Source organism: Diaphorina citri, unplaced genomic scaffold (assembly GCF_000475195.1).
Source record: "Diaphorina citri unplaced genomic scaffold, Diaci psyllid genome assembly version 1.1 scaffold145, whole genome shotgun sequence".
NCBI lineage: Eukaryota > Metazoa > Arthropoda > Insecta > Hemiptera > Psyllidae > Diaphorina > Diaphorina citri.
In genome coordinates this window covers 123340-138339 of record NW_007377582.1, presented here as the reverse complement: position 1 = coordinate 138339, position 15000 = coordinate 123340, and the positions used below count along the sequence as shown (strand labels likewise).

The window sequence follows — 15000 nt, the reverse complement described above, 5'->3', positions numbered from 1 at the left end:
GTCAACTAGAAAATATTGCCAACAGGCTGTCTAAAAAAAACTATTGACGTAGGCTGACTGAAATTTATTGCCATCTATGTATTTATTTATTTATTCTATCACTCGACCAATTTCATTATGTCTACTGATATTAATAAAAAAAAAAAAATAATAATAAAAAATAACGAAATTTTGGGCATTTCCCTTGGACTTCGTTATATCGAGGTTCCACTGTAGCAATTTAACGCTCATCTTTGAAAACCTCCAAAGATCAACTGCTGTCAATCCTGTAATATCTATAGTTATTATAGGTACCCACGTAGGTAACTTACCTATACGCATTGTCATGCTAATACTGACTATAATGACAAATGACCCAAGGTCTGTTAAGATAGAGTAGGTCCTATTATGTATAAACTATGGATGTTTATGGAAAGATCTATGCTAACGGTCTAAGGCTCAAAATGGGCCCCGTTTGTTTATGCCACCAATATTGAATGGTTCATGGCCGGGCCTACAAAGTGAGTTTAAAATCCGTGATAAACTCTTGGAGAAATCTGATTCGCTGAAATTTTTGATTAAAACTTTTGATTTTCCAGCCATTCACAATCAGGTAGACCTGACAAGTACACCTGATCAGGTCCGCCTGTTAGGTCTACCTAATAGTGTGTGTGCTCATCAGGTATCAGGTAGACCTGACAGGAGGACCTGATCAGGTGTACCTACCTGTCAGGTCTACCTGATTGTGAGTGAGCCTAATACTGTAAGTTATTTCACCTGTCGATGTCGGTTTAACAATGTTAGTTGATAGATAGCAATACTAGTTGGAAAAATTAAAAATAAAATAATTAACAACTTAAAAAAAACACTTAACTTATGTAATTTTTACTTTCCTTATCCTATAGGAAGGAAAGTAATGTAATCGGGTCAAATTTTCGATGGTCAGTTTTTAGTGTCAAAACATGTTTTAAGGTCCCTAGAGCCTAGATCCAAAGTTTCAGCCATTGGTCCGTGTGTGTGTGTCTGTCTGTCTGTGTGTGTGTCACTGTCTGTAAACAAAATATCTCGAGAACGGTAAGAGCTAGAGACTTGAAATTTGGTATGTATCTTTCAAATGTGACAAGAATGCGACACCTGTAAACAAAATATCTCGAGAACGGTAAGAGCTAGAGAGTTGAAATTTGGTATGTAGCTGTCAAATGTGACAAGGATTTCGGTTAAGACCGGTGTAACGGTTGGCGGCATTTTACCGCTTTTTTGGCGGTTTTCGGTGTAATTTAACAATATCTCGGGAACGGTAAAAGCTAGAGACTTGAAATTTGGTATGTAGTTTGCAAATGTAACAAGGATGCAACACAAAACGTTTGGTTGAGATGGTTGCTGCACTTGGCGGTATTTTGACCGCTTTTGGACAGATTTCGAACGTTTTTTGGCGATTTTCAGCTATAGCGACAAAACGGTTAGAGATATTCTAAAAGTTAGGGTAAAAGAACACTCAACTAAGCATCATTCAATAGGATAAGGAAAGTCGTGTGATGTTCACACCAGATTTTTTCTAACTGTTGTAATGGTTTCTTCTCGCCTGAGAGGTTTCCAAATTTTCAGCTGGAATTCCATTATCGAAAACATCAATTATTTGCGGTAAAAAAAAGAGCTGAAAAAAATCTGCGTTTGCCTGAGATCGAACCCATAACTGCGAATATCGCGAACAAACCGCGGATACCGCGCACAAAACGCGAATACCGCGGACAAACCGCGGATACCGCGAAAAAACCGCGGATACCGCGAACAAACCGCGGATACCGAAAACAAACCGCGGATACCGCGGACCATACTGTCCAAATGGTAAACGGATCATCAACAGGAATAAGAAAACAAAATTTGTAAGTCGGAATAAGAAAGTTCATATTTGTCAGGTTGCAGGTAGTAAAAGACGTAAAAGTCAGAAAAGAAAGAGGAAATATTTCCAAAACTGGCAAATTTCCATCAGTCCAAATACCGTAGGTAGTTAATTGACCGAACGAAGTGAAGGTCTATAATATGTTTTAACTCGACCGTTTATTCAATAAATGAATCATTCCCAGGAGGAAGGGCCTACGTTATTTTGTCTCCTCTCTAACTTGGGCCGTTCTTCCTAAGAACGATTGAAATATCAACGGTCAGATTACAGGAAAAGTGTTTTTCAATTACTCTAAATGAGCAGGATTCTTTTTTCTATCCAATGACCTCAAAGTGTTTTCAGAAGATCAGTCATATCCTTTACAAAATTGTCAAAAACGTAATTTTTAATCTGTTTTCCTTTAGACGATTCAATTCAATTATTTTTATTGTTTAAATACATGACGGTATGTTAACAATGTTTATACATTTTTTTCGATCTTAAATCTTTTTTTCCTTTAAACAATTTTTTTCTTTCTTTAAACAATTTTATTTTAAACCCAACCTCACACTGAGCACAATGCAACGAGTTCAACTGAGCGCCCTGTTGCCAGAGAGCAATTATTTTATTCCCATTATATTCTGCATGAATATGCCATTCATGATTATAAGGTACACTTTTTTTTTTTTTTTTTTCAAAATTGATTTCAATAAATTTTAATTTTAACTTATAAACTTATCTATTTCTTTCACAAATGTTTTGTAAAAATCAAAACGAATTTATTCCGGAACTTCTTTTAAATTAAAAAAAAAAATATTTTAATTATCTATGTAAATCTAAAAATAGTGAACATACTGAAGAAAATAAAATCTTTTTACTTTCTTTTATATAATAAATAATCAATTAAATAGGTTATAAAAATAAAATAAACAAAAACTAAATAGCTAAATATTTTTTATCTTGTTTAATCTCTCTCTGACCAGAATGGTGCGAGACATGGATTAAGTCTCCACAAATAAATCGGTATGCCGTCTCCACATGCTATGGGCGAATAGCTGAATATTTTTTATCTTGTTTAATCTCTCTCTGACCAGAATGGTGCGAGACATGGATTAAGTCTCCACAAATAAATCGGTATACGGTCTCCACATGCTATGGGCCATAGTTACTAGTCATCTAGTCAACTAGAAAATATTGCCAACAGGCTGTCTAAAAAAAACTATTGACGTAGGCTGACTGAAATTTATTGCCATCTATGTATTTATTTATTTATTCTATCACTCGACCAATTTCATTATGTCTACTGATATTAATAAAAAAAAAAAAATAATAATAAAAAATAACGAAATTTTGGGCATTTCCCTTGGACTTCGTTATATCGAGGTTCCACTGTAGCAATTTAACGCTCATCTTTGAAAACCTCCAAAGATCAACTGCTGTCAATCCTGTAATATCTATATAGTTATTATAGGTACCCACGTAGGTAACCTATACGAATTGTCATGCTAATACTGACTATAATGACAAATGCAAATGACCCAAGGTCTGTTAAGATAGAGTAGGTCCTATTATGTATAAACTATGGATGTTTATGGAAAGATCTATGATTCTATGCTAACGGTCTGAGGCTCAAAATGGGCCCCGTTTGTCTATGTCAGCCATTCTTAACCTATGGTCCGTGGACCACTAGTGGTCCGCGAGAGCCACTTATGACAAAACGGTTAGAGATATTGTAAAAGTTAGGGTAAAAGAACATTCAAATAAGCATCATTCAATAGGATAAGGAAAGTCATGTGATGTTCACACCAGATTTTTTCTCTCAGTGTGGGTTTCACCAACCTATTTTTTAGCCCTGTTAGCTTAACAGCCCTGTTAAGCTAACAGGGCTGTCAAGCCTATATGAATCCAATGGAACTTAACTGTCTGTTAGCTTAACAGACCTTCTAAGGGCTCGAAAAATATTGATGAAATCCACCCCAAGTCTTTGGAAACTCTCACTAGATTTGGGCTTGAGACGGCCTTCAGGGGCCACATTATTATTGGCCTTTTTCCTAGAGTTCTTCAGCTCATCGTAAAACTAGTAATATTGTAGGGAGTTGAACCCGTTGAAATGGAACTTAAAGGTTGGCCAAGTGACTGTTTACAGTCTTTTTTAGAAACTGTAGAAGGAACACACCTATGTAAGTACGAAAACATTACCTACACCTTGTTGTTTTTCGATCAATGATCACATTATCATCTTCATATTCCTTTTATTCTTTCCATATAGGTTATAGGTATTCCTTCTCTATATTTCTCAGACCAGATTCCCATTCTCTCTTTTATCGTAGGGAGATAAACTTTTGTAAGGACTAATAATACAACTTACAATCACTCATACCTTTACATTTAACTTGAACTTGACCCTAGTGATGGCGACTAATTCGTTGACAATATTATACTTCCGATAAGAAATACTGAAATTCAGTCGACATCGATCGACGGCTGGTCGACTATGTGTGGACACACCTTTACAGGTACATGGTAAATGTCGACTATGTGTGGACACGCCTTACCTTAACAGGTAGGTACCTACATGGTATATAAATGCATCTTCTTCTTTCACAAGACCTAGGCATTAGCATCAGGCAGGTATAGGTAGTTGGGTAGGTACAGACATAGATAATAATAATTAACTAGACAGGCATACAGTCTGACACTCCTGGCAAACGTTCAACTCAAGTGATTATTGTGCCCTTAAGCTTGCACTAGCCTAAATACCTACGTATATCTACTTAATGTAATTGAATACATTGAAACTTTCAGATTGTTAAGCTCTTACTAAGCTCTTTAACAAAACAGGATAATATCGGATTCAATTATTTAAAGCCATTCTAAATAAGGACATTGATACGGAGTTAGAATTACCTAACCTAACAACTTATTGATAGTTGCTATTATAATTCTATAAAGTTTTGAAATCATGTTATCAGTTACTACTGTTATCAGACTTCAATATTGAATCAAAATACTATCTCTACTTCCATGATATATTATGTTGGTTCATTTTTGTTGACATTGTATGTGTTTGTTGACATTTAAATATTTTAAAGATCTAGTAGTAGTTATGTAGTAGTTTATTGAACTGTAGTCTGACACTCCTGGCAAACGTTCAACTCAAGTGATTATTGTGCCCTTAAGCTTGCACTAGCCTAAATACCTACGTATATCTACTTATCTAGGTACATTATTCATAATTATACCTAGATACCTATAGGAACCTACCTATTTATTTGGCAAGATCATCACACTACATGATCCAAATATCAGCCACATACCTACCTACACCTAGGTAGGTATGTGTGACGTTAGTACCTATTGTTTTCGGTAGGTATCAATCTCGAGCGATCAATTAATATTCGCACTCATCATGGTTGCAATATTCTTCATTGAAAATAATAATAATAATAAAATCATAACTAAAATCCACAGGGTGTTACGCCGCAGTAGACACAAGTGTTGCAAATATACAGGATGTTTCCGGAGGCAGGATATCGGCCAATAGCAAACGCATAAACTCTGAAAACGGGATACCATAATATCAAATATCTATATGTATTAATGAACCCTTATCTTGGCACTGTATCCATTTGGAATTTGGATACATTCAAATTGCGACACTTTAATTGCGTTTGTGGACGAACCGCGTCCATGTTTTTATAAATAACAAAAAGGAACCTCTAGTGGACTTTCTTTCTATGTACCAAGAATAAGCCTAGTTAGCTTGGAGGGTAGCGCATCTGAGCTCTAAACACTAAATCGCAGGATCGATTCTCACCCAGGGCGAACTTTATCCTAAACGAATATGGTTCGATCTCGGAACTACCGGCTTTCTCCTATCCTGTCTTCCTTTTCTCTTGGCTTTCGCAACAAAAAGAAATCAACTGCCTTAGCAGTTACAGTTTCCACTATCAAACCTCTATAAGAAGAAGAAGAAGAAAGAAAAAGAAGAAGAAGAAAGTAAAAAAAAAACTTTGTGTGTGTTCATTTGTTTCGTGTTACACCCTGTATAATTAGGTAGGTAAAGGTTTAAAGGTGAGCCTAGCTGGATAGGATCTTTTATCGGTTAAGGCTAGATTTCTGATAGTCATCTGAAATGATTGAACCAAGGCAATTTGCACTGTTGCAGTCGATCTTGTTTTTATAGGTCTTGTTTTTTTTTATCTCTTTATTTACTGTATAACTGGAGCGCTTACCCTACAAGTGTGATAGAATTTAATATTGTTTGGGGTTGGATGGAAGAGAATGCCCTAGGCATTAATCCCGCCCCTGAGTTAGGATTTTTCAATTTTTTTTTTTTCTTTCTTTATTCAATTTTCGTTTTCTTTTGTTAATTTCTTATTATTTTGTTATTTTGTTTTGTGTACCTGTTTGTAAATATTGTATTGTAAAAAACATTGTAAAATCCTAATAAAGTGTAATATAATAATAATAATAATGATATAGTCTGATTCTCACATGTGTAAATTGGCAGATTTGCACAATAGAGTCAATAGACCTTTTAATGCCTTTGTTAGTCCATTTAAAGGAGCTGTCAAGTGATGATATTAGATATGATGGATTGTACAATGTCATAGACATTTCAGAGATGTGATAGAGGGACCGCTAAGGTCTTATAGTCTCGGAGAATAGACCTTTTAATGCCTTTGTTAGTCCATTTAAAGGAGCTGTCAAGTGATGATATTAGATATGATGGATTGTACAATGTCATAGACTTTTCAGAGATGTGATAGAGGGAACTGTAACCGCTAAGGTCTTATAGTCTCGGAAGAGAAGAGAGAAGGAAGACAGGATAGGAGAAAAATAGCCGTTCTGAGAACGAACCTTATCTGTTTAGGATAAAATCCGCTTACTCAGGGTCAGATTTTGCCCAACGGCTTCTGTAGAACGGTGAAATCTGGAGATGACGAAGCAAAGGCCAGTTGTTCTAAGTTCTAATGAAAAAACCTCAAGGAGAAGAGAGACGAAGCAAAGGCCAGCTGTTCTAATGAAAAAATCTAAAAATAGCACAAAACAAACACCTCAAGGAGAAGAGAGAGGAGGAGTAGGATAAAATCCGCTTACTCAGGGTCAGATTTTGCCCAACGGCTTCTGTAGAACGGTGAAATCTGGAGATGACGAAACAAAGGCCAGCTGTTCTAATGAAAAAATCTAAAAATAGCACAAAACAAACACCTCAAGGAGAAGAGAGAGGAGGAGGAGGATAATTTTATCAGAATTAAACACAAATGGAGGAAATGTGATGTTGACACAATAGGTAGGTAATGGGTGAAGAATTATTGTTGTTTCAACAATGTTTTTATCCAGTATATCTAATAATACATGGACATAATGACAGTCATACGAGGATAATTTTATCAGAATTAAACACAAATGCAGGAAATGTGATGTTGACACAATTATGGGTGAAGAATTATTGTTGTTTCAACAATGTTTTGATCCAGTATATTATCTAATAATACATGGACATAATGACAGTCATACGAGGTTTTTCATTAAACTGACTTAGGTACAATTGTAATAAACTGACATACAACTGTAATCTCACATACAATTGTAATCACATAGGATTCCAGAAAACCGCACATTGAGTGACAATGAAATTGCAGGCCACACGTAGATAACAAAATTAATTGAAAATTGTGAAGTTTGAAGCCCGTGGATTATTATTAGACTGTTTTGTTTGATACTGAAGGTGTCATGGGAGATATGGAAATAGGAAACATGGATTCAGGCCAGGATTTAGTAATAGGGACAGACCAAACTGTCCAAATGGTAAACGGATCATCAACAGGAATAAGAAAACAAAATTTGTAAGTCGGAATAAGAAAGTTCATATTTGTCAATGGGTACAACTTTAGATGTGAATAAATTTTGTATAATAAGTAGTACCTAACTATGATGGTAAGTACTCGTATAGTAAGAATGATCACTTGATCAATGTTTGAGTTTAATGGAGGGGTACGGCTCTGGTAATAGGTAGGTACTTAATTATGTATCTATATCGGGGCCTAATGCTATTAGATCCCTAAGTTATTCCATGTCTTGTATTTAACATGGTGAGCCACACTTTTCTGGTGATATTTGCTGGGCAACATTATTCAATAAATGAATCGTTCCCAGGAGGAAGGGCCTACGTTATTTTGTCTCCTATCTAACTTGGGCCCTTCTTCCTGGGAACGATTGAAATATCAACGGTCAGATTACAGGAAAAGTGTTTTTCAATAATTACTCTAGACGAGCAGGATTCTTTTTTCTATCCAATGACCTCAAAGTGTTTTCAGAAGATCAGTCATATCCTTCACAAAATTTTCAAAAACGTCCACCGAGTGTTGCACCTGTGACGGTGCTGTCGCACCTACATGATCCTTATGTTCTACTGACTTCTCAACAGAGAGGATCTCAAAAATATCCTCTCCAATATCTTCATGAATCGCTTTCAGCTCCTCCAAACTCAGCTGATCCAAAGGCTTCGCCTCCTGAACACAAAACTTGATGATTTTCCCGACGATTTCGTGGCAACTGCGAAACGGGATCTTCTTCTTGGCCAGATAGTCCGCAATGTCCGTCGCTATGCTGAAACCTTCGCCAGCGCTGACGTACATCCTCCCCGTATTGAATTTCACATTGTCCAATATGAGTTTGAACGCTGTCAGACACATGTTGAGTGTCTCTATGCTGTCGACCAGCGGCTGTTTGCATTCCTGCATGTCTTTGTTGTACGCTAGAGGCTGAGATTTCATGATGGTCAACATGTTGAACAGGTTGCCGTAGACACGACCGGTTTTGCCTCGGATAAGTTCGAGAATGTCCGGGTTTTTCTTCTGCGGCATTATGGATGATCCTGAAATCATTGCGGTATAAGCTCAAGGTGATCTCGGATAAGTTCGAGAATGTCCGGGTTTTTCTTCTGCGGCATTATGGATGATCCTGAAATCATTGCGGTATAAGTTCAAGGTGATTTCCAGATAGAAGGCCTGCTAAAAAAGACTCTAAGCTCCTAGGTTTTCAAAGATCACTATAATTTTCCTTGAAGACCTTCTCTCGGATAAGTTCGAGAATGTCCGGGTTTTTCTTCTGCGGCATTATGGATGATCCTGAAATCATTGCGGTATAAGTTCAAGGTGATTTATCAGGGACAAATATTATTATGTATAGTGGATTTCCAGATAGAAGGCCTGCTAAAAAAGACTCTAAGCTCCTAGGTTTTCAAAGATCACTATAATTTTCCTTGAAGACCTTCAAATGTGATTTTATTATTACGAGGAGCTAAATCTACAAAAATAGGTGGAGGATTCTCTCCGAACAAAGTTTAATTCAGACAACCATTTTTTAAAAGTAAGACCTTCTAATGTGATTTTATTATTACGAGGAGCTAAATCTACAAAAATAGGTAGAGGATTCTTCTCCGAACAAAGTTTAATTCAAACAACCATTTTTTAAAAGCACACCTAGGTAGCCTCCTTTTCAGATACTTTGCATTGAAAGTTCTTTGCAGCAGTCCCATCAATCATATCAACTCACTCTTCCAATCTGTCTCTTCATCATCTCAAGACCTTCTAATGTGATTTTATTATTACGAGGAGCTAAATCTACAAAAATAGGTAGAGGATTCTTCTCCGAACAAAGTTTAATTCAACCAACCATTTTTTAAAAGCACACCTAGGTAGCCTCCTTTTCAGATACTTTGCATTGAGATCCTTTGCAGCAGTCCCATCAATCATATCAACTCACTCTTCCTATCTGTCTCTTCATCATCTAACGGAACTCACCTGTCAAAAGAGAATCTGGCAAGGAAACGTAATCAAACTGGGGATTCATAAAGATGATAAACTCCTCGCTAATCCTGCTCAAATGCATGATGGTGATGCTACAATGGGACAGGAATTCAATGATGAAATCCCGGTCGGATATGGAGTCCAGAGAATTGCCACTGGGGGAGTCGAAGTGCAACAGCTCAGTGGTGCGGTAGCGGTCGATAGGGTGTGTGGTGCCTGTGGAAAAGAGAAATACCTAACGGAGATCTTGGATCCCTTTTGCCCAAAGATATACTCTAGTTAATATTATTGGACTTTGACAGGAGAATTAATTACAATACTTTGACAAAGTATTCTAATTCATTCTCCAGTTATAATGCTACTTGGCAAAGAATCCCGTTTGGAAAATATTGGACTTTGAATTATTAAGATTGACCAATCAGATTGTTCGTTTATTGGATTAGGTTTAATTTCAAAGAATGTTCCCAGGTATAAGAGTCTGATGTAACCCAAAGATAGCTAGCCAAAGTGTCTAGCTGTCTGAGGAAGATTGTGAAGCTAGCCCTAAAGAGAGGTGGAGATAGAAAGAAAAAAGGATAGGGAGAGAAAGAGAGGAAGGTATAAAGAGAGACAAGATAGAAATAAAAAAAAGGAGGGAGTGAAGATTTGTGAAAGAAAGGGATAGAGAGAGTGAGGGATTAGATAAGAAGGAATGGGGATAAAGTGAGGGAGAGAGAAGGAGAGCGAAAGAGGGGTGGCAGTGAGGGTAAGATAGGAGAGTGAAAGAAAGGGAGAGACAAGAAAAGATCTAGAAAAGGCTAAGAGAAATATCCCTTCGCCTCCACCTCCATTTTCACTTTCGTCTCCACCTTAACTTTTGCCTTCACCTCCATATCCACTTTCGCCTCCATCCCTACTTTTGCCTCAACCTCCATTTTCGCCTCCCCCTCCATTTTCACCTCCACCTTTACTTTCACGTCCACCTCCAATTTGCCTCCACCTCTCTTTTCATCTCCACTTTCACCTCCACCTCCATTTTCGTCTCCACTTTCACTTCCACCTCCACTTTTGCCTTCACTTTTACCTCCATCTCCACTTTCACCTCCATCTCCACTTTCACCTCCACCTCCACTTCCAATAGGTTAGATCTATTACATTGCAGAATACGTAGGTATTTGAAAAGAAAAAAAAATGTAATAAAAGGGAAATTTGTTGACACAGGGGAGTATCGAACCTGCAACTTCTCAACTGTAAGTCGGACAGTTCTAAAAGTTTCACTATTCGATTCGGCGTGAAAAATCACATGGGATCAACTATTCACATGCTTACTTGTTAATGGTTCACAAATAAAAGGGAAATTTGTTGTCACAGGGGAGTATCGAACCCGCAACTTCTTAACTGTAAGTCGGACAGTTCTAAAAGTTTCACCATTCGATTCGGCGTGAAAAATCATATGGGATCAACTATTCACATGCTTACTTGTTAATGGTTCACAAATAAAAGGAAAATTTGTTGTCACAGGGGAGTATCGAACCCGCAACTTCGCAACTGTAAGTCGGACAGTTCTAAAAGTTTCACCATTCAATTGGGCGTGAAAAATCACATAAGATTAACTTTTCACTTTGCTTATTTGGTAACGGTTCACGAATAAAAGGGAAATTTGTCGACACAGGGAAGTATCGAACCCGCAACTTCTCAACTTATTTGGTAACGGTTCACGAATAAAAGGGAAATTTGTCGACACAGGGAAGTATCGAACCCGCAACTTCTCAACCGTAAGTCAGACAGTGCTAAAACATTCGATTCGGCGTGAAAAATCACATTGATTAGAATATTCACATCCGAATGACCAAATGTTTTCGATGTCTCTTAGCATTTACGAAATAAGGGTTAAGCAACAATGACTTTGGTTAATATCAGGACGGGTGACTATCCGATTTTTATTACCAAATTGTTACAGTAGCGTCCTTGGACCATACCGGGATAGCATACCAATTTTCATTTCTCTACGACAAACCGTTTTTGAGATATTTTGTTCACAACTTTCTACTTTTTCCCATTTAAACCTGTAGTACGTAACGTACAGACCATGGTCTAAAAACCACTTTTTAGCCCATTTTTATTTAAAAGTATATTATGTGGGTAAAATTCAAAATAAAACAGGTACACTTGAATAAACAATATCGAGATCAATAGGTAAAATGAATACACAAAAAAAAAAAAAATAGCGATTGGTAAAAATTGAGCGTGTGGGCTAACACGGGGGATTTACTTTTATAGCATAATGAGGTAAAAAATAGCGATTGGTAAAAATTGAGCGTGTGGGCTAACACGGGGGATTTACTTTTATAGCATAATGAGGTATTTTTTTTGGTAAGAAGAGAAATCTGGACTGGACTAACTGTAAATAATCCATCGTCAGAAGGGGAAGACAAAAGGTTAACGAGAAAGAACTTTATCACTTTAGACCAGTGCTTCACAAACTGTGAGAGGGTGCCACGCTGCCACGGAAAGATTGGAGTATTAAAAAGTGTGCCGCGGTGGCGACAACTTTGAGAAGCACTGCTTTAGACTAAAGATCTCCCCGGGCGGAACCCCCACCTCGACAGACTGGTCTATAAATCACACAATCACCCGGTAGGTCTTATAGTTTTCCATTTAGTGACATATGACATCTTAGCATTTTATTTTAGGACGAAATATTTCTTTTTTTCCTTTCGATGACAAATTTATTGCTTTTAACATTGAAAAATCGTGTTGGGAAAAGTAAAAGCGAATCTTTCCTGCCCTATATCCTTAAATCTTTCTTATATCATAATATGTCCTCGTTTGTTCCTCTCTTTCTCCGTGTCATCTTACTTCTTGTTCTCCTTATTTATCCCTCTCTTTTCCACCTTCCTTCTTAAATAATTATATCTCTCTCACTCTATTCTTCTTCGGTGCCACGCTGCCACGGAAAGATTGGAGTATTGAAAAGTGTCCCGCGGTGGCGACAACTTTGAGAAGCACTGCTTTAGACTAAAGATCTCCCCAGTCGGAACCCCCATCTCGACAGACTGGTCTATAAATCACACAATCACCCGGTAGGTCTTATAGTTTTCCATTTAGTGACATCTGACATCTTAGCATTTTATTTTAGGACGAAATATTTCTTTTTTTCCTTTCGATGACAAATTTATTGCTTTTAACATTGGAAAATCGTGTTAGGAAAAGTAAAAGCGAATCTTTCCTGCCCTATATCCTTAAATCTTTCTTATATCATATGTCCTCGTTTTTTCCTCTCCTTCTCCGTGCCATCTTACTTCTTGTTCTCCTTATTTATCCTCTTTTCCAACCTCCTTCTTAAATATATCTCTCACACTCTATTCTTCTTCCTCTTCTTTTTCTTCTTCTTCGCCTTTTACCGTGTTCAGACGGGGTCGGCGTTTTCCGTCAGCCTCTCAACCAGTCCTGGCTTACAGTTCAAAATCATCAAGTTAGGGCCGTATAAAGGATTTTGTCGACGGGGGGGTTGCCGGTTTTTTCCCCCCAAATGAATCTCTCAAAAGCCACCCTGTTTATTTGGCATTGAAAGCTGTTAAAGTTGAAGCAAAAAGAGATCAAACATCCAAACAATATGTAACGCATCAAGGAACCTGAAAATCGAGTTAATAATAATCATAAAAAAAGCAAGATAAACTTCCTTCTCTTGTAGGTAAATACTTACATATATCTAGATATAATATTGATATCATTAAAAAAAGAAAAAGAAAACTTTATGTATAAAAAAATAAAATTAACTTTTTTCGTGGAGAAAAGTTAAGGAGTTTTTGATATCCATTAAATTTTAGAATGAGGACGAGGAAAGAGAGAGTTGGAGAGAGAGAGCGAAAGAGAAGGAGAGAGAGAGGGAGAGAGAGAGAGGGAGAGAGAGAAAGAGAGAGAGAGTGAGTGAGAGAGAGAGAGGTATCTTTACTCAAAGTTTCCAAATTTCCACGTGGCTTTAATGTATCAAAAACCACGTCGAATTAAAACCTCAAACTTACTCTGTTCGATCAATAATAAAAAAAACCACAGTCCATATCACCTGATATTTTACCTACTTAATACATTGGTCCTGCCCAAGTTTCATCCTATATGATTAGATTTTATACAAATAAACTACCGAAATAAAAATTAAATACTTTTGCCTACTTGGATTGAAGTTAAGTATAATTTGTACAGGCGTCAATGGAGAAACCAGTCAAACGGAAAATCAACATGAGGAACTTTTAGGGTCCTTTACTTTTCGATACCATCATACTCTATTTTGCATTTTTTCAGCCTCCCTATTACTCTATTTTGCATCAACTAATGTTCTCTATTTTTTTCTCTCGTCCTCTCTTTTGCGACAAATGTCCTCTATTTTCTATATCGCCCTCTACTTTGAAACCTGTATCCTCTATTTCGGTCTCTCACTCTCAATTTGGACGAAAAAGAAAGTAGGGAAAACAGAGAGTAAAATTTGAAATTGAAAATTTGCGTCCCTGTCAGGTTGAGTTTGCTTGAAATTTTCTGTTTGATGTGTGGCCTCTGTGTTGATGAACATTTGGTGCAGTGAGTGAATTACGACCTACCTAGCCGCATGTAGGAGTATTTTTTTTATTTTATTATTATTTTTTTTTTTTTCGTAAAGAGTGACGAAAATACAAAATTACAAGATTAATGAAATGAACTTGAATCAAGAAATGAAGAATTAGCAACCTCCTTGCCCGAGTGGGTATCACACTAGGCTCGCACGCAGGAGGTCCGGGTTCGATTCCCGGCGGGGCCGAGGTTTTTTTCGGCTTTGTGCTTGGATTCGGGGTGCACTCAGCCTCGTGAGGACAATTGAGTAGCTACTTTAATCGAGTAGCGACTAGTGGCGGCATTACCAGAGTAAAAAATAAGAATAATTAGGGATATGTTAGAAACGGTACAGGAAGCTCTTAGTAATGCTGTGATATCCACAAAAATTGTGAAGAAGCTCTCAGCTTCACCTCAAATAAATCATGATGAAATGAAGAATTAGCATGTAGACGAAAAATATTTTTTAGTGTTTATTTACTTAGGGTTAAGTATACAAGAAAATTATAAAAATGGCATTGATTAAAATAAATAAATAAATAAATGAAATTATAGAAGACAAGCAATAGCCATTTATTATTATTATTATTATTATTATTTATAATTACAAACGGGACAGGCCCTTTACTATCTAAGATACAATATTTGCCCTACCTATCAAAACTAAAAACAAAGTACATTAAAATTAAAAAAAAAAAAAAAAAAAAAAAAAAAAAAAAAAAAAAAAAAAAAAAAACACAAATTAAAAAAGCACCAAAAAAA

General features: G+C 36.7%; 1 protein-coding gene and 1 long non-coding RNA gene across 3 annotated transcripts; both read right to left on the bottom strand.

The window, feature by feature from the left end:
- Positions 1-1859: 1859 nt before the first annotated feature.
- Positions 1860-9891, bottom strand: LOC103505009 (argininosuccinate lyase; the record flags this gene model as incomplete). 2 transcript variants are annotated; one of them, XM_008469316.3, is given in 3 exon segments in its annotated part: positions 1860-2249; positions 8210-8741; positions 9670-9891. In XM_008469316.3, coding segments are annotated over 3 exon segments (797 nt in total), but the record flags the coding sequence as incomplete, so codon positions are not given.
- On the bottom strand, positions 5338-6834 carry LOC113465695. Its single transcript, XR_003390319.1, has 2 exons — positions 6532-6834; positions 5338-6395 (listed from the first exon to the last, which is right to left on the bottom strand). It is a non-coding gene; the product is annotated as an uncharacterized LOC113465695 (long non-coding RNA).
- Positions 9892-15000: the final 5109 nt, after the last annotated feature.